At 40.5% G+C, this 25,864-nt stretch overlaps 1 protein-coding gene across 9 annotated transcripts in view; it reads left to right on the top strand.

The window, feature by feature from the left end:
• PDZRN4 (PDZ domain containing ring finger 4) overlaps positions 1–25,864 on the top strand; it is a 389,321-nt gene that overhangs the window by 315,486 nt on the left and 47,971 nt on the right. For 8 of the 9 annotated variants that reach the window (XM_039506101.1, XM_039506097.1, XM_039506114.1 and 5 more), the window contains 2 exons: positions 10,222–10,475; positions 12,324–12,426. In XM_039506101.1, coding sequence (XP_039362035.1) covers positions 10,222–10,475; positions 12,324–12,426 — 357 coding nt within the window. Of the gene's footprint in view, positions 1–5,476; positions 5,521–10,221; positions 10,476–12,323; positions 12,427–25,864 lie in introns of those variants that run through there. The other variant, XM_039506165.1, reaches the window with a different exon arrangement.

The raw sequence follows: 25,864 nt of genomic DNA, 5'->3' as shown, positions 1-25,864 counted from the left end.
AATCATCTAAAAATCAAAAAAGTGTCCTACAAAAAGTGGAAACTAGGTCAAATTACAAAGGATGAATATAAATAACACAAGTATATAGGGACAAAATTAGAAAGGCCAAGACGCAGAATGAGATCAATCTTTAAGTGGTTCCGAGTAGTAACAGACAGAACAAAGTGAATTACCAAGTGAAATAAAATAAAACACACAAATCTAAGCCTAATACAATAATAAAACTGAATACAGATAAAATCTCACCCTTAGAGATATTTCAATAAGTTTCTTTCACGGACTGGACGCCTTCCTAGTCTGGGAACAATCCTTTCCCCTGGTACAGCCCTTGTTCCAGCTCAGGTGGTAGCTAGGGGATTTCTCATGATGGCCGCCCCTTTGTTCTGTTCGACCCACTTATATATCTTTTGCATAAGGCGGGAATCCTTTGTCCCTCTCTGGGTTCCCACCCCCTTCTTCTCAATGGAAAAGCACCAGGTTAAAGATGGATTCCAGTTCAGGTGACATGATCACATGTCACTGCAAGACTTCATTACCCACTTTCCAGCACAAACGTATACAGGAAGACTTAAAAGTAAAACAGAGCCATCTGCAGTCAGTTGTCCTGGTTGATGGGAGCCATCAAGATTCCAAACCACCATTAATGGCCCACACTTTGCATAATTACAATAGGCCCTCAGACTTATATTTCATATTTCTAGTTTCAGATACAGGAGTGATACATTTATACAAATAGGATGACCACACTCAATAGATTATAAGCTTTGTAATGATACCTTAAAGAGACCTTTTGCATGAAGCATATTTCAGTTATATTATATTCAAACTCATTAGCATATTTTCATAAAATCATATAGAGTGCAACGTTACCAGTTGCACACATACTAAATGGGAAATGACTGCCTAGGAAGGAGTACTGCAGAAGGGATCTGGGGGTCATAGTGGATCACAAGCTAAATATGAGTCAACAGTGTAACGCTGTTGCAAAAAAAGTGAACATCCTTCTGGGATGTATTAGCAGGAGCATTGTAAGCAAGACACGAGGAGTAATTCTTCCGCTCTACTCTGTACTGATTAGACCTCAACTGGAGTATTGTGTCCAGTTCTGGGCACCACATTTCAGGAAGGATGTGGGCAAATTGAAGAAAGTCGAGAGAAGAGTGAAAAAAATGATTAAAGTTCTAGAAAACATGACCTATAAGGGAAGATTGAAAAAATTGGGTTTGTTTAGTCTGAAAAAGAGAAGACTGAGGAGGGACATGATAACAGTTTTCAAGTACGTAAAAGGTTGTTACAAGGAGGAGGGAGAACAATTGCTTTTCTTAACCTCTGAGGATAGGACCAGAAGCAAAGGGCTTAAAGTGCAGCAAGGAGGGTTTAGATTGGACATCAGGAAAAACTCCCTAACTGTCAGGATGGTTAAGCATTGAAAAAAATTGCCAAGGGAGGTTGTGGAATCTCCATCATTGGACATTTTTAAGAGCAAGTTAGACAAACACCTGTCAGAAATTATCTAGATAATATTTAGTCCTGCTATGAATGCAGGGCACTGGACTAGATGACCTCTTGAGGTCCCTTCCAGTTCTATGATTCTATTATTCTATATCCGTGGCTATTTGGGTATCCAAAAGCACCGAAGACTCAGAAAGGCTATACTCAGCAAGTAGTTGCCCTCAGCAGAGAGGGATGTTAGAGAGGAGGCGAGATTTCTAAACACGTTCCTTTTCCTGCAGGCATGACTTTTGTCTTGCTTGGGTTCAGCTTCCGGAAGAGGCTTTTTGAGATTTGGGAGATTGAGGAATTGGTGCTAATTACACATGCCATGGAAAAGCTAGTTTGCTGGGCATTGTCTGCATGCTGTCTAACCCAGTGGCTCCAAACAGATATTAAATGGGATGGGAAACTGGACTAACACTTATGGAACACCAAAAGTGAGTGTTCAGAAAATGGAGGAACAGTTCCCATCACAACCAGGTTGGGTTCAGTCTGAGAGAAAGGACCTGAGCTATCACAAGGCTGAAGAAAAAGAATGTCCTAGCAGGCTTGGCGGAAGGAACTGGGTATGTTGAGTTTGGAAAAGAGGAGATTAAGTGGGGATATGATAATGTTCTTCAGATACTGGAAAGGCTGCCATAAAAAAATGGAAAAAAGTTATTCTCTTTTGCCACAGATGGCAGGACAAGAGGCAAAGGGTTCAAACTACAGCACAGAGGCTGCAACCCTGCGTGGAGACAGCCAGTGTGAGATGTGACTCTGTCCCCCCCCCCCCCGCTCCCCGGGGTCTGACTGCGAGGAAGAAGGGCCCAAGCTAGTCAGAAAAGTCCTGGGCGCAAGGCGCAGCAGGAGAAAGACGGAGCCTTCCTCCCCCGCTGGCAGGCCAATCAGAGCAAGTCTTGCAGGAGCAGCTCCCCCCATGCACCATCTCTGAAACTGTGTGCAAAGTAACAACCAATATGTGTTTTAATAAGGTTAAATGTAAATGCATAACGTCTTTGAATAAAGAATGTAGGCCGCAGCTACAGACTGGGTGATTCCAGTCTGAGAAGCAACGTCTCTGAAAAAGATTTGGGGATCATGATGGATAATGAACGGAACATGAGCTTCCAGTGTGATGCTGTGGCCAAAAGACCTAATGAGATCCTGGGATGCATAAACGGGGATCTTGAGTAGGAGTAGTGAAGTTATTTCACGTCTGTATTTGGCACTAGTGTGACCACTACTGGAATACTGTTCCCACAATTCAAAAAGAATGTGGATAAATTGGAGGAGGTTCAGAGAAGAGCCATGAGAATAATTAAAGGATTAGAAAACATGTTTTACAGTGACAGACTCGAAGAGCTCAATCTCTTCATCTTAACAAAGAGAAGGTTAAGGGGTGAATTGATTATAGTCTGTAAGTACCTACATGCGGAACAAATATTTAATAATGAGCTCTTCAGTCAAGCAGAGAAAGGTATAGCATGATCCAGTGGCTGGAAGTTGAAGCTAGACAAATTCGGACTGGAAATAAGGTACACATTTTTGACATTGAGCGTAATTAACCATTGGAAATATTTACCAAGAATCGTGGATTCTCGATCACTGACAATTTTTAAATCAAGACTGGATGCTTTTCTAAAAGATCTGCGTTAGAAATTATTTTGTGGAATCTATAGCCTGTGTTATACAGGAGGTCAGACTAGATGATCTTAGAATCTATGCATCTGTGAAAGGAATTTGCAACTCCTAATCGGTAGGGCAGGACCAGGAGTGTTTGATAATCAGTACCACCAAATGCTGCCAAGACACCCAACAGGAAAGTTTACCATCAACAAATGATTTCTCTGTTTTGTTTCCTGGCCTGTAACCTGGCTGAGAGGGATCCAAGATACTGGTAGCTGGCAGGTGGGACTGGAGGCTTTATTTCCTAGCTTACAGGTTAGTTTGCCCAGTAAAGGAGTTTGGTATTGGGCTGTACTTGGGAAGATCTCCATTGTCAAGTGCTGATTTCTTTTGCTGGACTATTGCATGCTTTGAGAGTGAGAGTTAGGATCTCCTCTTCAAAGGAGGTGTACAAATGATGTATTACTAGAGGTCCCAGATATCCTCTGCTCTATTTTATTAGACAGGAAAGGTGGTGGGCAGAGTCCCAAGTGGTGTCCCTGACTGCTTCTAATATTTCCATAGCTACTACTTGTGCAAAAGGCGGGGAGGAGGGGAGAAACTTCAATTTAGTGAGATCAGATCAGAGTTTTAGTGCTGTTGATTTCAGAGTCATTGTGTGTGTGGATGCTGAAATCTCCCAACACAGTGAGATTCGTGAACTTCATCATCATGTCAGACAGCATCTCTGTCAGCTCCTCTGGGAAGCCTTTGCGTCTGGAGGACTATAGATTAACAGGATGCTCAAGTTAGTCTTGTCTTTGGCCTCACCAATTAAGTGGATACTCTCCAAGGATTTTGCTTCTGTGGAGTCTGCATTTTAGCTTGCCTGTGCCAAGCATGAGGCTAGTGGACTGCACAGTCCTCAGAGGTGTTATTATGACACTTTTTGTAAGTACTAAATTCACGCAATTGTATTTTAGTTTTGTTTTAAAAAATATAATGAGAAATAAAGATGAGATTCTCAGGAAGGAGACAGATATTAACATATACACCTCTACCTCGATATAACGATGTCCTCGGGAGCCAAAAAATCTTACCGCGTTATAGGTGAAACCATATTATATCAAACTTGCTTTGATCCACCGGAGCGCGCAGCCCTGCCTCCCCGGAGCGCTGCTTTACCACATTGTATCCGAATTTGTGTTATATCGGTGGCGTTATTTTGGGGTAGAGGTGTATAACCACCCAGTAATGATCCGTGGTCACTGCTAACTGAAATCAGTAACAGCAGAAAAATGGTTTATGGCAAGGACAGTTCATCACTAGATCACAAACATTTGTACTCTGAGAATAGTGGGTGTTCCTGGATTTATATTTTTTAGAATAAGTATTGTAAAGGTAATCTACAGCCATTTTCTCTATATTGTTTATAGGCAATCTGTCCTTCATTTACTTTCCCCCAACCACCACTGCTTGGAAATAGATCGGTGTATCAGTCAGTGTCTGGCTTTAGAAATGGCAGTGAGCCAGTGTCAGTTGGTTTTTCAAGCATTTGTTTATGCATCAAAGACAAAAACTGTTTGTTTTCTGATATTGATTAAATTTTGCATGTGGCTGGATTTAGAGAGATAATCAAAAGGGGATGGCCAACATCCAAGCAATGGCAACCAGTCACTCTAGGGAAGTTGTTGACAAGTGGCCCAGACTTCGCAGGTTTTTTCAAAAGGAAGAGAGTGTTCATTAAACAGAAGCTTCATCAAACAGGACAGTGGTTTACATGTTAATTGATATATTCTTTACTTAACATTCACAAGTTGCTTATAGATTAATTAGCCCATCTGTTGCAACAAATGTATTCCTGTGTCTTTTGAGTTGATTGTTAAAAGTGACTGATTTCCCTATCCACTTAAAATAGTACCTATGCTTCTATTGAAAGTAACCTTTTAGAATCAAAGAATTTATTTAATCATCCAACTAAGAATCTGTAAGTGGTTTGCAGTAAATAAGTGTTCAACTGTCTACAGCTCCCAAAGTGATTATATCAGAGTGCTGGGACGGGGGATAACACAGGAGGTAAAAACAGTTCTTAAAGAAGCTAAGTGAAGAGACCTCCAAAATGGGTATATAGTATTGGTTTTAGTTTTTAAAATACATTCTCTCTTCCCAACACATAATGATGGTAACTGCCCAGGACAGCTGCCAGCATATAGCAATTAAGCTACAGCTTTTCTGCAGGGCAAGGCAGAATTTATAAAATGAGTGACCTTTATGCAGAGTAACTAACTGTGTTGATGAACTTCAAGTGACGATTAAAATAAGCGTTCTGTATCCTCAGTGCTTACATCTTATAAGGAAACCACATAAAGGATAGAGGATTTTAAAGGTCATGGATTTCTTCACTTCAAGGAGAAAATAAACATTTTTATGAAAGTACAGGTCAGCCACATTATTGCCAATAAAAATAAGCTGTGAGTTTCATTGTTACATGATTTTGTAATATCATTGTTCCTCGGCATAGAATTTGCATGGAAATGACATTATTGTAAATGTATGTAAAATATATTTGCTTGGAATAATCAATAAGTATGGATTTATGTGGATAAATGAGGACATTGGTTGGTTGGTTTCCCAAGGAATTCTAATAAGATTTTATATTTATTGAACTGTTATCCATGTTTTTCCCCTCACTTTTTAGAAGTCAGCCCAACCTTTGCCAACAAGTACCACATAGTGGCAATTATAGTATACTTCTTGTACTTACAGTAGGAACAATTCTGATATATCAGATTCAACTACATGGTATTTGTTGCCAAACGTTGACTTTTAAGGGTGATCACTAAATTTGTTATCCTGAAACTTTTTATAAGCATTAAAATTGGTCAGTACAGGAGGGTTGGGAGAAAGGAAACTGTAGCTATACATTTTGAAGGGATCGTACAGACTGTAGGGGTAAAAGATGTTCAAGGGGCTTACGTTACATTCTAGAGAGAAAATTGTGGCTTTCTCACTTCCCTAATGGGAACATCCCCCAAAGGGTGCATATTTCTATGGCTTTGAAAAAAGAAAGGAACTGGAGAGGTAGAACTGAATGATGGCTAAAAGATCCAGATTTAAAGTGTTATTTAAAGCCGCCTTTGTTAGATATAACTGATACTGGACATTTTAGTTTTTGTAACTTATGTACTTGGAGGAGAAATGGGGGGAACATTCTTCTTCTTACAATTTAATCTATTTTTACACTTTTATCGATCCCTCCCTCTCCACCCGCCCCATACGGCACTCACAGAATTCCATTGTATATAATTATCCCCAATGATACAATATGGCCAAATGGCAATTTTAAGGACAGAGACAATTTTTAATCATCTCTTGCATAAATTGTCAGGGAAACTCCTGTTATGCAGCAATGTAGGCCACCTATCTAGAGCAGAATACTTCTTTTCTGGTCACTCTTTATATCATTTGATACTAACCTACCCCACATTAGTACTGAGAAATGTCTATGGAACTGAGGATGGTAATATCTGGTCTCTTAGATTTAAATAGCTAAATCTAGGTATGTATTCTGTGCTCATCACCACTGTGTAGCATCTGAGCTAACTGTAGGAGCGATATGCTCTTGCCATTGAGGAGTGGTCGCTACATCATACCATGGATCCCTCACACATCCATGTAAGGGTAGGCAGGATTCAAACCACAACTTTCTTCTTGAGGTTCTGCCACAGGAAGGACATTTTTACATTGCACATGGGCTCCGTATGATCCTCACCACCACCACCAAGAACATGCCTAGGGATGTTCTGAACTGCTGTATGTGTTCATGTAATTAAAAACTGTATCATAATACATGTATGCAAAGGAGCAGAATTAAGGTTACACAAGCTCCCTTAAATCTGGCATTTTCCAACTTTGCAAATGTTTTGCTTTTCAACCTGTTTTTTTATTCAGGGGGGTTTTGGATTGGTTGATCAGTTAATTGGTCTGGAAATGTCAAGATATTGGGGAAAAAAGAAAGAAAAATGGAGAAACAAAGCAATTCCATTTTCAGCAAATATTTGCTAAACATCAGTGGAATGGTGATTATTAGGATTCCTGTGTTCTCTTCTGGTTCTGGGAAGTTTTGTGGGGGCGAATGGAATAGTCAGAAAACTTACATTAGGACTTCGGGGTGCTATTTGTTTTCTTAATCTGCTTTGTATTTGCATAGTATTCGTTCATCTATAGATCTGAAAGCACTTTTTTAAAGGTGGCATGCTGAAATACTGCATTTTACAGATGAGAGCTAATCACTTAGGTTTCGTATTATGTTTCAGAAAGGTAGTGTAGGTCAGTGCTTTTTCTTTTCCTAGGTTATAAACTATTTTATTGTGGAAAAGCTGGAGGAGGATCCATTTGCCTGGGCTGTGATTCTTTGTAGTCGTTAGGAAATGAAGCAGGAGACAGGGAGCATGCTCTCTGCAGCATGGCAAGAGTTCGGACTTTCAGACATAATGAGTAAGGGAGTAAGAAGTTAGTTTGTGCATGTGCAAATGGTGATTTCCTAGTAACTCAAATAAATCTGGATGGATTTTCATGGGAACAGAAAAGATGCTTCTTTGACCTCAGGACTATCCTACTGTCAGATTTCAACTGGCTATGGATAAGCTCCTGTGGTTCTGGCAGAGTTTTTACATGGACAGTATTTTCTGTTTTTCATTGCACTGAGTTTGTAAAACTTCAACAACAAAAAATCAACCTGAGGCAGAAACCAAGCATGGAAAAATTCAACCCAAATAGTTCATTTGTCAGAGGTAGTAGCAATTAAAAGCAGGTGGTTATAATGTAAAATGTTAGGCAAACTTAAAATAATAGGTGTTGCTATTGCTCTTCCTATAATGTTAGGGCTTGTCTACACTTAAAACGCTGCAGCAGCACAGCTGCGCCACTCTGGCATTTCAGTGAAGACTCTACCTATGCCAGCAGGAGAGCTTCTGATACGGGCATATGCCACTTCCTCAAGAGGCAGTAGCTAGGTTGATGGGAGAATTCTCTAGTTGATTTAGCACCATCTACACTGGGATTTAGGTCAGTTTAACAGATTTTTCACACCACTGAGTAACTTAAAGTATAACGACCTTATTTCATAGTGTAGACCAGGCCTCATGTCAAAATACATGCAACGTGTTTGTAGGTTTTGTTCCCTGGACCAAATTCAGATGTGATGTAAGGATGGTATAAATAGTGTGAGGTGATAAGTCGTATATTCTGTAGGGATAGAAGTGAAGATTTCTATCGGAAGGGTGTAAAATAAAGAGGGCACCAGAGATTAAACTCTTTGTGGGTTGCATTTCTTCCTACAAAAAATCACCCCTTCTATCCCTTCACAGGATAAGTTATATCATCTCACATCTGCACTGGCTTATGGCAGTGACATTATTTGTAATTTACAGCAACATTCACGTCACCTCTGAATCTCACCGAAGTAATGTTTTCAGTGCAGTGATAGCACGTTCATGGTCAAGAACTCTGCTATTGACAGCCATTGCCCAATTAACACGTTAGTTCAGTGATGTGCTCATACTTTGAAAATACAGGCACACGAACATGTAGGAATTTAACACACCACCCATAGTTGCAGTTATCTGTGTTATACTCCGAACACTACACTAGGGAAGCACTGGTATAGGAATACTGATATAACTTAGATAATTTTTTCACATCTCGGCTCATAGAGCTATGCTGGCAAAGCACCCCTAGTGTTTGTGCAGCTACACCAGAAAAGCTTCACTTTGTTCCAGTATAGTAAAAACGTAAATAATTTGTTGGTATATAGATATACCAGCAGAGGTATACTGGCAAACCCTTCTAATGGAGACACAGCTTATTTCATTGTGGAACTGATATAAGTTATCCTAACAAAAGGACTTATTGCCAGTAGAGCTGAATCTACACTGGGGCTTTTCCTGGCATAGCTGTTGGCTAGGTTTGGGGGGGTGGGGTGTCATATTCCTAATCAACATAGCAAAACTTTCAAGTGTAGACCAATATAACACTCATCCTCAGCCCCACAGCCTGTCAAACAATTGTCCTTGGCCTGGTCTACATCTAAAATTTAGGTCAACCTAGCTACATCTCTCAGGGTTGCAAAAAATTCTATGCCATGTGCAAAGTAGTTAGGTTGACCATACCCCCTACTGTAGAAGCAGATATGTCGGGGTAGGCAATCTGTGGCATGCGTGCCAAAGGTGGCACGTGAGCTGATTTTCAGTGGCACTTACACTGCCTGGGTCCTGGCCACCGGTCCGGGGGGCTCGGCATTTTAATTTAATTTTAAATGAAGCTTCTTAAATGTTTTAAAAACCTTGTTTACTTTACATACAATAGTTTAGTTATATATTATAGACTTATAGAAAGAGACCTTCTAAAAATGTTAAAATGTATTACTGGCAGACGAAACCTTAAATTAGAGTGAATAAATGAAGATTCGGCACACCACTTCTGAAAGGTTGCCAACCCCTGAGATAGGTCAACAGAAAAATCTTTCGTTGACCTGGCTACCTCCTCTCAGAGAGGTGGATAACCAACCTCAATGGAAAAATCTCTACCATTGTTGTAAGAAGCATCTACACTACAGAACTACAGTGACACAACTGCAGCCTTCCAACTTCTTTTTTCTTATCTTCTTAAGTTCTTTAGTTTGGATATGACTTGGATTTCAATACATGTAAAGGGGCACTTACTGCAGCTGACTATGTCATCAGATCTTCCTATCTGCAATCTAATACCAAATACCAAACAAAATAAACCCCCACTTTTTCATATATATTTTACAAACCAGACAAATAATTTATGAGACGGAATTGTAAATGTCCTTAGAGTTTTAAAAATGTATTACTTAATTTTTGTTTCTTTCAGAATCCACCGGGACTGTATTGTAAGAGTTTTATCAGGTTGTTTTCTAGCAAAAGCCAAAGAATTTATTTTCCCACCCAACCCTTATCTTCTCTCTTGCATGAACACGATAGAAGATTGCAGTAGATAGCAGCATATGATTTAATATACTGTACAAATCACTTATAATACGTGTTTTATACTCCTGTTTCTATAAGCCCTTTCAGTTCTGAGTCCTAATTTGTGTAATGTTCTGTTTTCCTTTAGGTCAATGGGAAGGACCTCTCCAAGGCCACTCACGAAGAGGCAGTGGAAGCTTTTCGGAATGCCAAGGAGCCAATTGTAGTTCAGGTTTTACGGAGAGCACCCATTAATAAAACACTTGGTAGCTCACAGGATGTTCAGCTTGTGGATGCTAGCACTCAGACCGACATCACCTTTGAGCATATTATGGCTCTGGCCAAGCTTAGGCCATCCACACCTCCAGTACCAGATATCTGTCCCTTTCTGCTTTCGGACAGGTATGGTTTACCTTTCTCTATCACTTTTCCAGCCAACCTCATATACTAGCTATATAATAAGATTCCAGGATTGTCTGTCTCTCTCTCTCTTTCTGTCACTCTGAAGACAAGAATGTCTGTACAGTCAGTGTGAAGCAATGGTAACAGCTACAGGCATGATTGAGAACTCTCTTGTTTTAGAATATCACCAAGTTCAATCATCACTGGGATTTGCGGTCTGTCACCATACCAGTTTTAAGTTCTCACCCATATTCAGCTCTTTTTACACACATGACTTTATGAATTGCATCTGTGTGGCAGCACTCATTGGTAACTTTTATAATATTAAGTATTCGTTTTCAGGAAACTAAATGTTAACAAATGACTAAGTGTAGTGATAGCCTCACAGCTCTGTCTAGAAAACATCTCAGAAATACTGTCATCTCATTACTGTATAGCTGTCACTGATAGCCACAGTCCCACACTTGTTTCACTGCATCACCTCCTGAACTTCATTCATGGATTAGAGCTGCAATAAGGAATCCTGGCTCTGATCACTTCATCTTCATACGATTTCTTCATCAAAAGCTTTATGCCAACAGTGAGCCTCGGTCAGGTAGATAGCTACTATAACCAAAGCTGCCAAAAGGCTTATTAAGACCCAGAGAGAGCTGGCTTGTTGGCATTGTGTATATTTCTCCCTTATACAAAAGGAGAATCAAGGAAATTCATTAAATTAAGGTGGTTATCTAAAGCAAAACGTTACTGAATATATAAAGAGATTAAACATAAAATTCCACGTCTTGAATGACGAACAGTGTGTAATGAGTTATTGATTGATTAAATGAATATTTCCTCTGAAATTGTACAGAATTTAAATATTAGCATAGCATATTTATGTAAAAATAGTGATCCATCCTTTTGGACCTCGCCTCATGAGTTACCCCACCTGTCTGTCAACGCTTCCCCTCCACTTCATCCAGTAGCTACAGGCAAAACCACAATCATACTAGAGATTTCCCATTGAACTCCCAATGTTCCCTGGGTCTTTGCACAGGAGTGGTGTTGCAAAATGTATGCCACATTTCACAAATACATAGTCACAAAGTTCTGGGCAGGTTGGGTGGATCATCAGCAGATCCCACTAGGGTAATTTATGATCAGGATTCAGGTAATAGCTGTCTTTGTAGCTGAGGCTACACATACGTTCATTTTATTTCAGGAAGACCTCATTCTTTTTGTCCAAAATCTATCCAAGGTTCCTGTGTGCTGACATTTTTAAGAGTATAATTTCTCAAACACACCTTTACAGCCTGTTGTGTCCATGTTGGAGAAGGCTGTAGAGTGCAAGTTACTCCTTTTGAGGTCTGGAATAATTTGTGATCATTGTGAAATTGGCTTCATTTAAGGGATTTAATATGGGAGAAATGTGATTAGTACAATGTTGTGCTAAAAAAGGCCCCTTCGTGTTGCTCCAGTATCTGAAGTGTATATTTGGATGCATGTAGAGATGGCATGCATATCTGGAGTTAAGTACATTTAAGAGTATGGAAAAATCCTGAAGCTTATCAGCTAAGCAGTTTGGCTCAAAACAGACCCTGCTTCATTCACTCTTCAAAAATAACCATGTCTGGATCTGACAGTAGAATTTTGCCTTTAGTGCTGTACTTGGCAAAATGAAATTAACTGGTCTCTGCATTTGAAAAGAGAAAAGCCCTAGCTCTTGCCTGGTTGTATTCTTTTCAGACTGTCAGATCACTCAGAATAGCATTCCAAGATGAGAAAACTACAGAGAAGGTTTTTAATTGTTTTTTAATTTGAAAAACTATTGTCTCATCTATTCCCGTTGTACTGCTTTGTCCCACATAGCTGCCATTCTCTTCACCCAGTGGAGCATGAATTTTATGAAGGTAATGAGTATCTTTCCAGCCTGCCTGCTGATGCAGATAGAACAGAGGACTTTGAGTATGAGGTAAGAGCATTAGCATGCTGCAGCTTTTCTTTTTACAATTACAGATACTGTATTTATGGAGCTGATATCCAAGTCCTGTGAGAAGAACAATAGCAAGAATGCTCTTTTTAAAAAAAATTAATTACTGGAGCAAATTCTCTCCGTCAGTCACACCTGTACAGTGTCATGGACTGTTGCATGGGTATAAATGGAAGCAGAATTTTGCCACGTATGTCTGGGTTTAGAAGGCTTATTATACACATACCATAGTTGTGTGATGGAAACTGTAGTTCAGTTGCTCTTCTTTTTGCAGTTTTGAAACTTTGAAGAAAGACTTTCAGAAATTAAAAAACTAACTAGAAGCTTCATTGCTTTTTTCTTTTCATTTTCAGAAATAATTGGCCATTTTTCTACCACCTTAAGGATTGAGAGCAAGTATACACAGCACATGGTGTTTTTTATTATTAGACCATGTTTAGCCTTTGCTCAGCTATACACTGTACAGTATTTTAAATAACACATATAGAAGTTATTAAGTAGCTTTCATGAAAGTATGGAAAATATTCTTTCTTCTTAATATTTGCTCTACCCTAATAGTACATAAAGAAACCTTTTAAAGGTTTCAGAGAATTGCTTGACATTTGGAAATAAAATGGATTGAGAAAGCTTTAGTAAATAAGCACATTGTTCACTTTTATCTTCTTTTTTATGTTCTTTTCTGCTTACAACCTGGGGAAACTGAAGTTCTTCCCCCTAGGAACACGGAAAATCAAATAAATCTACTCGGTGAAGCTAACTCAGAACAAACAAACGTTTATTTGAACTCTTCAAAAAATCATTGTTAGGGATTAGTGAAATCATTATTTCTTCTCAATTGGACTTTGGTATGATATCTAATAGCGGGAAAGTTTGGGGGCTTATGTTCTATTTCGATTCCACATGGCTAATGTAATTTTAACTTCTTTACTGAGTATGTGTGTTTATTTGCAGCAGATCTGGCTTATGTCTGTCAGAGAGACTATTTGTCTGATAATATTTTTTTAAATGGCAAAATAGCCAGAAAAAGAATACATTTTAAAAATCTTAACTTGTTAATAAAAAAGTTTTTTCCCATTTTATCAGAATATTAGTGAAACATTAAAAATGCAGACAGGTTTTACATTTATATAGAGTCTAGTACAGTGGAATCATGTCCTCTTTATGACCATTATTAATCCCTAATAATAGCCGGCATAAGTATTATGACAGTGGTAAATGCTCAGGCAGGTTCTCAGTAGCCTGTAATCTCTACTAATCACACCATCATAGTCATTAATTTACTGTCAGCTGTGATTCAATTGCCCAAGGCAAACCCATTGAGTGACTGAAATAAAGAATGTTTCACATGAAATTTAAATAGGAAGAGAGCTGTCTGGCTTCCATTGAGGAGAATAATTTGTTTACAAAACAAGAGAGGAGGGAATGACTACATCTTGCATCCTGTAACAAAAAAAGCTCCAAATGCAATTTCTGTAACTCAGGAAAGAACAAAAGCAGCCCCTATGTTTAAGTTTCTATGTTAAATTCAAGTTCTGATGATGTGACATACACGGATCCATTGATAATGGTGAGCATAAGAGGTACATGCATCTCCAGAAACATATGCACTCCTTTTTGGATATACAGTCTTGCACCTAGGTGTGCAGAATAGTATTTGCACACGCAAATCTGTTAATTTTAAGTGCAACAGAGTCCTGCATTTTAGAGGTTGGAAAATGTAGGAATAAAGTGAGAATTGCTAAATCTCAAACTGAATTAGCTCTTGCCATGGAAATTAAAATAAATAATAAGACAGTTTCTTTTAGTTATATAAATAGAAGGAGAATAAGGAAGGATGAGGTTGGACCACTGTGCAGAGTGGATGGGAAGGAGATTAAAGATAAAAATAGTCTAGATATGGCCCCAAAACTAAATGAATACGTTAATTTGATTTGCAAAAGTATAATATAGAACATGACTATGAAGGTGTAATGGCTGATGGAAATAAGTGTATAGAAATTAAAATTATCACACCTAAGCTGGAATGAAAATGTAAAGAGCTTAATGCACTCAAATCAGGAGGACCAAATAATTTCCATCCCACAATAGTGAAAGAACTGGCACATGAGATTGCTAGTCTGGTAGCAATGATTTTTAATAAATCTGTCTGTCTATTTGGGGGTAATACCATATAGCTGGCGCATAAGTAATGCCATACCTATATTTGAGAATGGGGAGGGAAGTGATTTGGGCAATTACAGACCTGCTAATCTGACCTCAGTAGTATGCAAGGCTTTAAAACAAACTATGAATGAAAGAATAATTGAATTCATGAAAGTAAATGGGGGATATAATGCAACATGGGTTTACCAAAGGTAGATCATGCCAGAATAACCTGATTTCCTGCTTTAAGAAAATAAATGATTTTTTTAGATAAGGGAAATGCAGTAGATTTAATGTACTTGGACTTCAGTAAAGCATTTGACATAGTACAACATAGGAATTTTTTAGTTAAATGAGGGAAGTTGGGAATTAGCACAAGATTTGTAAGGTAGATAAGAAACTAGCTAAATGGGACAAGGTGATGGGTTGTGCTTAAGGGTGGCCTATCAGACACATGGGTGTTTACTAGTGGAGTTCCTCAGGCAGGGCCGGCTCCAGACCCCAGCGCGGCAAGCACGCGCGTGGGGCGGCCCTTTCCTGGGGGGGCGGCAGATTGGGCCGGCGGACCTGCCACAGGCATGCCTGCGGGAGGTCCACCGGAGCCCCGGGAGGACCGGACCTGCCGCAGGCATGACTGCGGAGGGGGCGCTCGTCCGGCGGCTCCAGTGGACCTCCTGCAGGCATGACTGCGGACGGTTCGCTGGTTCCGCGGCTCGGCTGGACCTCCCGCAGGCATGACTGCGGCAGCTCAAGCAGAGCCGCCGGACCTGCGAACCGTCCGCAGCTGCGGGAGGTCCAGCCGAGCCACGCGACCGGCGGACCCTCTGCAGTCATGCCCGCGGGAGGTCCGCGGCTCTGGGGCGCCTCCCGCGCATGACTGCTTGGGGCGGCCAAAAAGGTAGAGCCGCCCCTGTCCTCAGGGATTGGTCTTGGGACCAGTCTTGTTCAATATTATTATTAATGACCTTGGCACAAAAAGTAGGAGCGTGCTAATGAAATTTGCTGAGGATACAGTGTTGGAAAGCATTGTCAATACTGAGGAAGATCAGAATATTTTATAAGATGGTCTGGATGACCTTGAGGACTGGAATGGCAGAAATGGGATGAAATTCAGTAGTACAAAAGTGCAAGGCATGCACTTAAGATCTAATAATAAGAGTTTCTGCTACAAGTTGAAAGCCTCATAGTAGAAGAAAGACCAGGGTATGTAGTCAAGGATGATTATGGGTCACCAATATGATGTGGCTGTGGAAAAGAATGTATCAGGAGAGGCATTTTCAGTAGTGATAGAGACACATAAATGCTATTGTACGAGGCACTGGTAAGATCTCATTTGAAATACTGCATACAGTTCTGTTCACCCATGTTCAAGAAGGATGAATTCAAACTGGAAGAGGTGCAGGGAAGAGCTACTAGGATGATCAGGAGAATAAAGGGCCTTTTTTATGAAAGAAGACTGAAAGGACTTGGCTTGTTTAATCTAGAACAAAGAAGGCTGGGAGGGGATATGATTGCTCTCTAGGGGGCAAGTTAAGGGGTAAACACCAGGGAGGGTGAAGAGGTAGTTAAGCTAAAGAACAATATTGGCACAAAAACAAATGGACATAAACTGGCTGTGAACAAATTCAGGCTGGAAATTAGAAGGAGGATTCTAACCATAAGAGGGGTAAGGCCCTGGAACAGCCTCACAATAGGAGTTGTGGGGGCAACCACATAATTAGTTTAAGAGAGAGCTGGGCAAATTTATGAGTGTGATTGTCTGACGGGGTTGCTTGGGAGGGTAGGGCTCAGCAGCCCTGGGCTCACTTCTGGTTTATGTCTTATATTCCTAAAAGCTCACACTTTAGGGCTTCAGCCAATCATCTGCAGGGGTCAGGAAGGGACTCCTCCTCCCTCCCGCAGTGTATTCTTTTGGTCTCCTTTCTCTTAAGTATCAGGGTTGGTCATGGCTGAAGATGGGACACTGGACAGAGTAGTCCAGGGCCAGGGGCGGCTCTAGACATTTCGCCACCCCAAGCACAGCGTCATGCCACGGGGGGCGATCTGCCGCTCGCTGGTCCCGCGGCTCCGGTGGACCTCCCACAGGCGTGCCTGCGGAGGGTCCTCTGGTCCCACGGCTCTGGAGCCGCGGGACCAGCAGACCCTCCGCAGGCATGCCACCGAAGGCACCCTGCCTGCCGGCATCCGGCAGAGCACCCCCCACGGCATGCCGCCCCAAGCACGTGCTTGGCGTGCTGGGGCCTGGAGCCGCCCCCGGCCAGGGCTCTGAGGTGGCACAGTGCATTCTCTCTCTCTCATGCTTGACTGGCTGGTTCTTGCTCACATGCACAGGGTCAGAAAGGAATTTCCCCCCTGTCAGACTGGCAATGACATTGGGGTTTTTTTCATTTCTATGAAGTGTGTGGGTGTAGGTCAGTTGCCAGGACTATCTGGATACATCTCACTTAACTAGGTCCCTGCCATCGTAGGCAACTTGAGCACTGAGGCATCTCAATCCCTCCTACTCTCTCCCTGTGGCACATAATAGTCTAATCTTCTGCAGGCTATAATACTTTGGCCTCATTTTGGTTGTTGGAGTTAGTGTGCCGTAGTTAGGTTGTGTTGTCTGCGTGTGACATACAGCAGGTCGGACTACCTAATCTGGTGGTCCCTTCTGGTGTAAAACTCAGTAACTTTATTTTTATGCACTAATGGCTCAATCCAAATCCACTGAAGTCAATAGGAGTCTTCCCATTGATACCAGTGGCTTTGGATCAAGCCTTAGTGCCTCTTTGCAAGCACAGCTATACATGTGGTCCAAACTGAGAAGAGGTAGGAGAATTAAAGACAATTGACAATCCGTGTAAAATCCTGACCACATTGAAATCAATGGCAAAACTCTCATTGACTTCAGTAGCAAAAGGATTTCACCTGTAGCCTCAATATGTCTTATTGTCTCTAAACATTTCAGCAGTCCTACTTAATATCAGGTATTCAAGGGGTAGCCCCACAGTAAGTATGCCATCTTTGATCAGAAAAATATAAGTATCAGCCTTAAAGTTGAATAGTCCTTTTATTTGTTGGGTATTGCCACAAGCTTAATATGACTTTAATTTTTGAGTTAATTTCCTTTGTTGGTACTTTTTCATACCAACACTATAAAATAAATTCCATCTCTTTCAAAGGCTACTGAGTAAGGGCCTGAAACTGCACAGACCTATGTTTCCAAAGTTTACACACGGGAGCATTCTCATTATAGTCAATGAGACTACTGATGTGAGTAGAGTTGCTCAGATGCTTAAGTATTTGCAGGTTTCAGCCCTAAATGTGTATTTATGGACTTGCTAAAATGTTGGCTCCATAACGATTTAGGAACTTTCTGAAAGGTGTGGTATTGGCCCAACAGACCAAAACAGATCTGTCTGTCTTGTGAATGCATATTTAGAGCCTTTTCAACACATGGATTATTTAACCAATAGACCTAAACTGATCTGTCTATCTTGTAAATACATATTTAGGGGCTTTTTAACATGAGGATTACTGAGCTGATAGCCTGTAACAGCTCCCTTCAGAGCTGTGATAGCCTGCAAATACCCCTTGTAAACATTATAGTCAGTCATGTCAATGTGATCATGGCCCCTGCATGCTAAAAACCCTAATGCAGTTTTCATGCAGATAGTCACTATGCATGCACAGTGACTGTATTTTATAAATAAAATAACTTAATTTGATCCCCCACCTTCTGTATCTATACAAAGAAACTAACCCATGTTATTGACCTGTGGCCTACAAAATTGATGCTGTTTCTGAGTTAGAGGTTTGTAACATAACCCCATCAATTTAACATGGAGCTTCTAATTACAACTATTAAATCAAATTTTAGATTTAATTTTCTTGAAGACAGAAAGAGAGAGAAGGGGGGAAGTCAGGCCTTGGCTGAGACCTCATAAGCCAAGTTTCAGCTTCATGCAACTATAATGACAGTGGTCTGAATGAACTGAAGCACTGTAATATCTTAGTTACATATCATAAGATTGTGCTGGGTTTTTTTTTATTTTCCTACTGGATTCAGATTTTCCCCCAAACCTTCTAGAAGTTGGAATAAATCAAAAAGAGCCCTTAGCAATTAAAAGGCAGATATCAAATTCAGCAGCCACCAGAAGTAATGTAAAAGAAAAAGTTTCAAGAAATACATTGCTCCTTAACTGGAGTCCTAGTAAAGACATATTTGTTATAAACTAGAACAGCTAAAGTTATGAGCAAGGCTGTAGTTTTCCATTTTAATTATATCTGATTGGTGGTGGTGGTGGATTGAGGTAAAAATACTGTAGGCTTTTAATGGAGAAGAGAATATTTCTCACCACGTGGCTTTTAGTTGTCAGCTTTATGCAGCTGCTAGTCAGCTTTATGAAAGGGGGTAGTACTAATTGATAGGCAGGTCAGAAGGAGCTTGGAAAAGCTGGGCTTTACAGAATTATATGCATTTTCTGATCTACTTCTTCATAATACCCTAGAAATTAATGCTAAAAACTGGAAGCGCTACTTACTATATTCAGATATTTTAGTGAGATACTTTTTCAAGTACAAAGTATAATTTTGCATTTTAAATAACCTACCTACAATATTAGTTAGGATACTAAGTGTGTGTGTCTGTGTGTGAGAGTGAGAGATCTCAATTCCACTACAGTCCTTCTAGTTTTATCAACATCTTTTTCTAGCTGCCAGCACACTCTTTTCATATAAATATATAGAAAAAGGTGGATTGCACTTTAAAGTTATTTATGAAAACCTTCTTAAATACTCTTGTGTCTGATAATTGACACACTTTAGATTGTTTTAGTTGTATATCTAAAAATATTGCACTGCTTAGAGTTTTTATAAAGATGTGTTCAAGATTTCTTCCCTTTAATTCAAAAGAAGTCTTGAGCTGCTGTAACTGTAATACCTATCCTGTGATCCTTCTGACAGTCAGTGCAGACTATAAAAAAGAAAGACAGTTAAAAATGAAACAGTGGTATAGCCCTAGGTTTTATTGTAATTATTTGAATAACGCACTGTAATAATTAAAGTGAACCAATTTTAGCACACATTTGGCCTACTAGAGCACAAGGAAATGCATTTTATAGGAATTTTTATATAAAATACCAGAGGTTTAAACAGTCGTGATTTACACAAAGACACATGGGTTTTAGCCCATGAAAGCTTATGCCCAAATAAATTTGTTAGTCTCTAAGATGCCACAAGGACTCCTCGTTTTTGTCTAAATATAGTTAGCACTACATGCAAATAAGCAGCATAGTGGTAATAACAGAATATTGCTTTACTTTTAATATACCACCTTTCATTTCAGAATTGCAGACTTGCTTTTCAAATATTAATTAACTAATCCTACACCTCTCTAGTGAGATGCATAAATATTATTATAACCATTTTACAAGTGGGGGAACTAAGTGTAGACACATTAAGTGACTCGCCCAAGGTAGTACGGCCAGTCAGTAAGAAAGGTGGAAATAGAACCCAGGAGTCCTGACTAATAAGACTCCTATTTTAGCCACTAAATCACACTTCCCTCTTTTCATTTGATATGAAGGTCACTGGATCATTTAGATGAAGTAAGATGTCAGGTCAGTTGCTGTTGTGCTTGTTTGTTCTTAATTTTTATATGTATTTAGAATCACTCCCTAAAAAATGCTGACATTCAAAGCAGATGAAATTGCTGTCATCTGTAGCTGTCACAGGTAATGAATATCCCAATTTACAGATCTGAATTTTGCCTCTAACTAGCAAACATCACTGAAGAAGAGGACACAAAACTGACATTGGCAAATTTATCAAAGTTATTACCATTCATTGTGTTTTAGAACAAGAGGAAAATATATGAAGTCAGTGATATTCATTTTGTTTCATGATTTCATAAAACAAACACAAGGTTACTCCTCATTTCACCTGAAAGATAATAAAAAATTTTCCTCATTGTCAGGGCTTAGGTTTTCCAAAGAAAATGAAGAAAAGTGAGCTTAGTTTTTCAGCAATTTATTGTTTGGGCAACATTACAATACATGGTGTCTATTTTTCATTCTAAGAATGAAGAGCAAGGTGCTTGCAGTGTTTTCCTATTTGTAGAATTCTGTGGATTGTAAATCATCTATTTTGATGAAGATGTATCTTTAGGCAATTTTTATACTATTATGATACACTCTCATGTATTCTTTATATGCCCCATATTTTACAGTAAAACTATTATAGAAACATTTAAGCGTTTTTAAATGTTTCATTGGTACTATTGTTCATACACTTCCACCTTAAAAGCCAGGCTGTCTTAATATCATGGATCCAACTATACAGACCTGAGCAGGAAGAAAATTATAACTACTACCTTTTCTTTTAAAATGTCTTAAAATAGTGTTAGTATAACAGTAGTAGTAATAATGTAGTCGTAATATGTAATAGTAATGTAGTAATAATAATTAAGACTGTCACAGAGGTCATGGAAGTCATGGATTCCGTTACTTTCTGCAACCTTCATGACTTCTGCAGCAGCCAGTGTGGCTGACCCGGGGGCAGCCCCACAGCAAACCGCTGGAGCGGCCCCATAGCCAGCCACACCATCCGATATGCTGGATATGCTCCAGGACCAGCCATATTGGCTGCTGCTTGGGCAGGCCCAAGCAGTTGCTCCCAGGACCGCCTGAGCAGCGGCTGGCCCTAAGGGCTGCCTGAGCAGCAGTCCTGGGGGTAGCTACTCCTGGCAGCCCCCGGCAGCCGGCCCCGGGGACTGCCCAGGCAGCGGCCAGTGCAGCTGGCCCCAGGGGCGGCCAGAGCAGCAGCCCTGGGAACAGCCGCACCAGCCACTGCTTGGTGGCCCCCAGCTGCTTGTCCTGGGGACCGCCCAAGCAGTATTCAAGTCTGGCCTTGGGGCCTCCCCAGAGCAGCGGCACCCCAGGGTCCCCCAGCTAAGATTTGGTCAGGTATGTATAGTGAAGGTCATCAACAGGTCATGGGCTGTGAATTTTTGTTTATTGCCTGTGACCTGTCCAGGACTTTTACTAAAAATACCCACGACTGACTCAGCCTTAGTAATAATGTCACAGTTCTAAAGTCTAATATCTTGGGAATTCCTGCATCCTGCTTGGAAGTTGGGAATCTCGCTTTGGGGGACAACGAATGAGAGAGAAATCTGAAAGGAAACAGAGAACATGTCTCTGCAGAAACTTTTTATTTATTTATTTAACGAGGTATCTCATCAAAGCTTCTTAGAGGTTTCCAATATTGCAGTCAGTCCTGGAGGGCATGTGTTAGTGGGCAGAGTGCAGGTGAGACAGTCCACGGTGTGGGACAAATGCAGTTTATCACACTGCTTTGAAATTCATCTCAGACTGTCGCCATCAATATATATGCTTGAAAGTATAGGGTGGTCATGTGTACACTGGAGTATGAACAGCTGAAACTCAGCATGGCTATTGTCTTTTTAAATGTCACATTGGTGTCGGGGGAGCGGAGGGGGGACGACAACAAAATGTGATATAAAAATGACTTTGGATCATTTTGTATGCCTGTTTTATGATCAAATGTTTGACTTAATTTACGCTTATATATTGTACTATGTATATATCTTAAAGCAGACAAACATATAGGTGAGCTGGTATTGCTGCTGGACCCTTAACCTATGTACTTTCTGACTTTTTCTTATTTAAATGTGCAAACTTAACATTATCTTTTCACAGTATTTTCCTTTTAACAGACAGATTGCAGTGCAGGCACTGTATTAATTTCTCACAGCTGTCTAGAATTGAAACATTATCTTCGGCAACTTCATTTTAATTAATCCAAAATAGCTTTCACAGAGTTTTAGGTCAAGAATGTCCAAACGTGGAATTGTATCTGTTTTAAGAGTTTGAAATGGTAGCTGCCTGTTCTGTTGGCCAGATAAATGTTCTTCACAGCAGATGTTAGCACATTTGTTGTATCTCCTGTATTGTGATTGACTGGATAGATGTTTAGAATGTGATGATGAGGCAAATAAATTTTCTCACTCATTTCAATCCTAAAGCAGGCAGTCAGCAGTAATAATGATGTATATATAGCCAAGTGCTGGGCAGTAATTTTGAAATACAAGCAAAAATAAAGTATGAATTTACTCTGGATAAGTGAATAGCTTGTAAAAAGTGAAGGCTAATTATGCCTAGCTGATCCTCAGTTAATTTGAATTTGAGATGTGACAATCATATAAACCTTAGGATTTTGTGTAACTAAACTCATCAGCTAGAAAAGGACATATGCTGCAGTTTAGAGTGAGCTGTAAGTTATAACAAGGGGCTTTTTATTAGACATAAGGAGAGTTGGGAATCCAGGTTTGGGGGCAGCTGACGCCTACAAGGTTGTGCCTTGGAAGGAAAAGAAGTTACCCACAAGAATAACCTAAGATCTTTGACATTGAGAAAATCCTTTCTTTTTTAATTCTCTTACCCTCCCTCCTTTGGTTACTCCCCTTCACAAAGTTCTCCTTCGTGTTGTTTTAATAGGCCTGGCTCTGTGCCCTGAAGTTTGTCAGACTTGAGTGCTGTCACACCACCAAAGTATGGGGTGAATTCCAAAAGTTGGGATCCTCACCTGAGAAGGCCTTGCCAGTAGTCTTAGAGCCCATGACTGTGGGAAAGGACAGCAAAAAACATGTCAGCTAATCTCAGCTGTACCGGGGTATAAAGTGCGAGGTGGGGGCTCTCACAGGTCCCAGATCATTCAAGTCTTTAATATGCAACACACTGGATGGCAGACAGAAATGAAGAAGAAGTCAGTGCAAAGATTTGAGCAGTCATATGCTCATAGTGTCTCACCCCATTCAGTAAGAGCAGCTGTATTCTAATCTGCACCAACTAAAGATTCCGTGTTGCCTTGAAATAACCATGCTTGAACCAAAGAGTGAATTACAGTCACTTAGTCTGGAGGTAACTAAGACTGTAAATAGGCCATTATAAAGACTGTATCAGAGAGAAAAAATTGCAGCCTCTGTGCCAGCTGCAATTGCCATGAGAGCTACAGGTCATGGAGAATCCAGGAGTAGGGGCTGGTTGAAAACTTGGTGTTGAAACCTGTTTTCAGTGGCAAATTGGGTGTTTTGACTAACTGGAATTGTGTGCTGAAAGTGTCTGCTTTCCTTAAAAAATAAAAAAAATAAAAAAATTATTTTGTCAGAAAACCCCATATCCAAAAAGTTTTGGCCTCTAGCCAAAAATGGTTCAGCTTTTGCCGGAAATTTGTAGGGGATTTGTAGCTTTCAGCTGAACATTTTCAATTTTAGGCCAAAATGTTTTGATTTTCAGTTGCTCAAAACTAAAGCAATTTTAGTTTTTGTGTTTTCATTTTTTGATGCCAAGTCAAAAATTTTCACTGCAAATTCATCTGAAAATGAATTTTGTTTTTATTTTTTGTCAAAATTTGTCAAATTTCTGACAAGGTCAATCCAAGAACAGTGATAACTCCAGCAGAACTAAGCCCTGGTCTACACTGGGCGGGGGGAGGGGAATTGATCTAAGTTATGCAACTTCAGCTATGTGAATAACATAGATGAAGTTGACGTACTTAGATCAACTTACTGTGGTGTCTTCACCGCAGTGAGTTGACTGTTGCCGCCAGGGGCGACTCTAGGCATTTTGCCACCCCAAGCACGGCAGGCAGGCTGCCTTCGTCGGCTTGCCTGCGGAGGGTCCGCTGGTCCCGCGTGCCTGTGGGAGGTCCTCCGAAGCCGCAGGACCAGCGGACCCTCCGCAGGCAAGCCACCGAAGGCAGCCTGCCTGCCGTCCTCGCAGCGCCGGCAGAGCACCCCCCGCGGCTTGCCACCCCAAGCACGCGCTTGGCGTGCTGGGGCCTGGAGCCGCCCCTGGCTGCTGCTCCCCCATCAACTCTGCCTGTGCCTCTCGCTGAGCTGGAGTACAAGAGTCAACAGGAAAGCGCTCAGGGGTCGATTTATCGCGTCTAGACTAGACGCGATAAATCGATCCCTGCTGGATCGATCGCTGCCCGCCGATCCATCTGGTAGTGAAGACATACCCTTAGAGGTTCTATGTCAATCTAACTAAAGGACATATCATACAATAAGTGCCACCACGACCCCAGCACATTCCCCTAATCTCATGCTTCCCCCTGCCAAGTAGCATTGCCTCCATCTTGTCAGGATTGATCAACACCAGTTGGAATTCATTCAGGTCCTTATCTCAACAAGGCACTGGCAAAGAAGGGAAACTGTAGAATCTGGGCTGACTGAAAAGGAGACCTACAGCTGAGTATCCTCAGCATACTGATGACACGTCTGTCCAAAACTCCTCTTCCTGTCTCTCCCTCACACTCTCACATAGGCATTGAACAGGAGTGATGACCAAGGCTGGACCCAGGAAGGATGCTGAATAGGCACAATTGTTCAGCCCTACAGTGTGGATCTCTCTGAGAAGAAGGCACAAACCCACTGAGGGAAACCTCTGTCAATCTCAGACCATCCATAAGTAGATCAAAATAGTTCTAATAAGATCAGCATGGACAGTTTTCCATGGTGAGGATCAGAAACAAGGAAAATCATTGAGGAAAAAGAAGATATATCATATATCATATCATATATCATATCATATATTAATTAGAGAGATAAATGAGACTGAGGGAAAATAGAGAGACTGAAACAGTTACAGAGATAGAGATTTAGTCAAGAGGATAAAATGAGATAAATTGAGGCAGAGAATAAATGTAAAGTAGATATATTTAAAATAACAAATTTAAGTTGAGGGCATGTTGTTTTCTAGTTTGTGTAATTGCCCAGAAAAATCCATGCAATGTATTTGCTTTTTGTTAGCAACTAAGGTGCTGTACGTTTACTGCATCCCACAGGGTGGGATTATTGAGGTTGTCTTCTGACAAGCATCTGGAAATTCACTGGTACTTGTAATGGCTAGAAGAAGGGAAACGAGTTCAAGTGAATGTTTGTAACTAACTGGAGGATATGCTGACAGCTGTGGAGCCTTTTGCAGCCAGGAAGTTTATAATCCTTAAAGAATTTTTCTTCTCTTTGACTTGCTTATGAGACACACTCCCTTTAAAGTCTGCCATGAGTCTTTTAAGCTCGAGGTTTAAACATGCTTTAAAAGCAAGTAGGCTAGGCCAGATCCACCATGTGAGTGCCCACTGGCTTTAAAATGTTGTGCACCCAAGTCCCATACTTTTACCCCTTTCATCCTACTCTGGCATATTTAAATTTTCCCATTGCAAACGATTCAGTGATCAAAGGGTTGCAGTGCTCTAACCAAGCAGGACATTT

Source organism: Mauremys reevesii, linkage group 1 (assembly GCF_016161935.1).
Source record: "Mauremys reevesii isolate NIE-2019 linkage group 1, ASM1616193v1, whole genome shotgun sequence".
In the NCBI taxonomy this organism is placed as follows: domain Eukaryota; kingdom Metazoa; phylum Chordata; order Testudines; family Geoemydidae; genus Mauremys; species Mauremys reevesii.
Note: the sequence above shows the minus strand (reverse complement) of the source record. Positions and strands in the feature narration are given on the sequence as shown.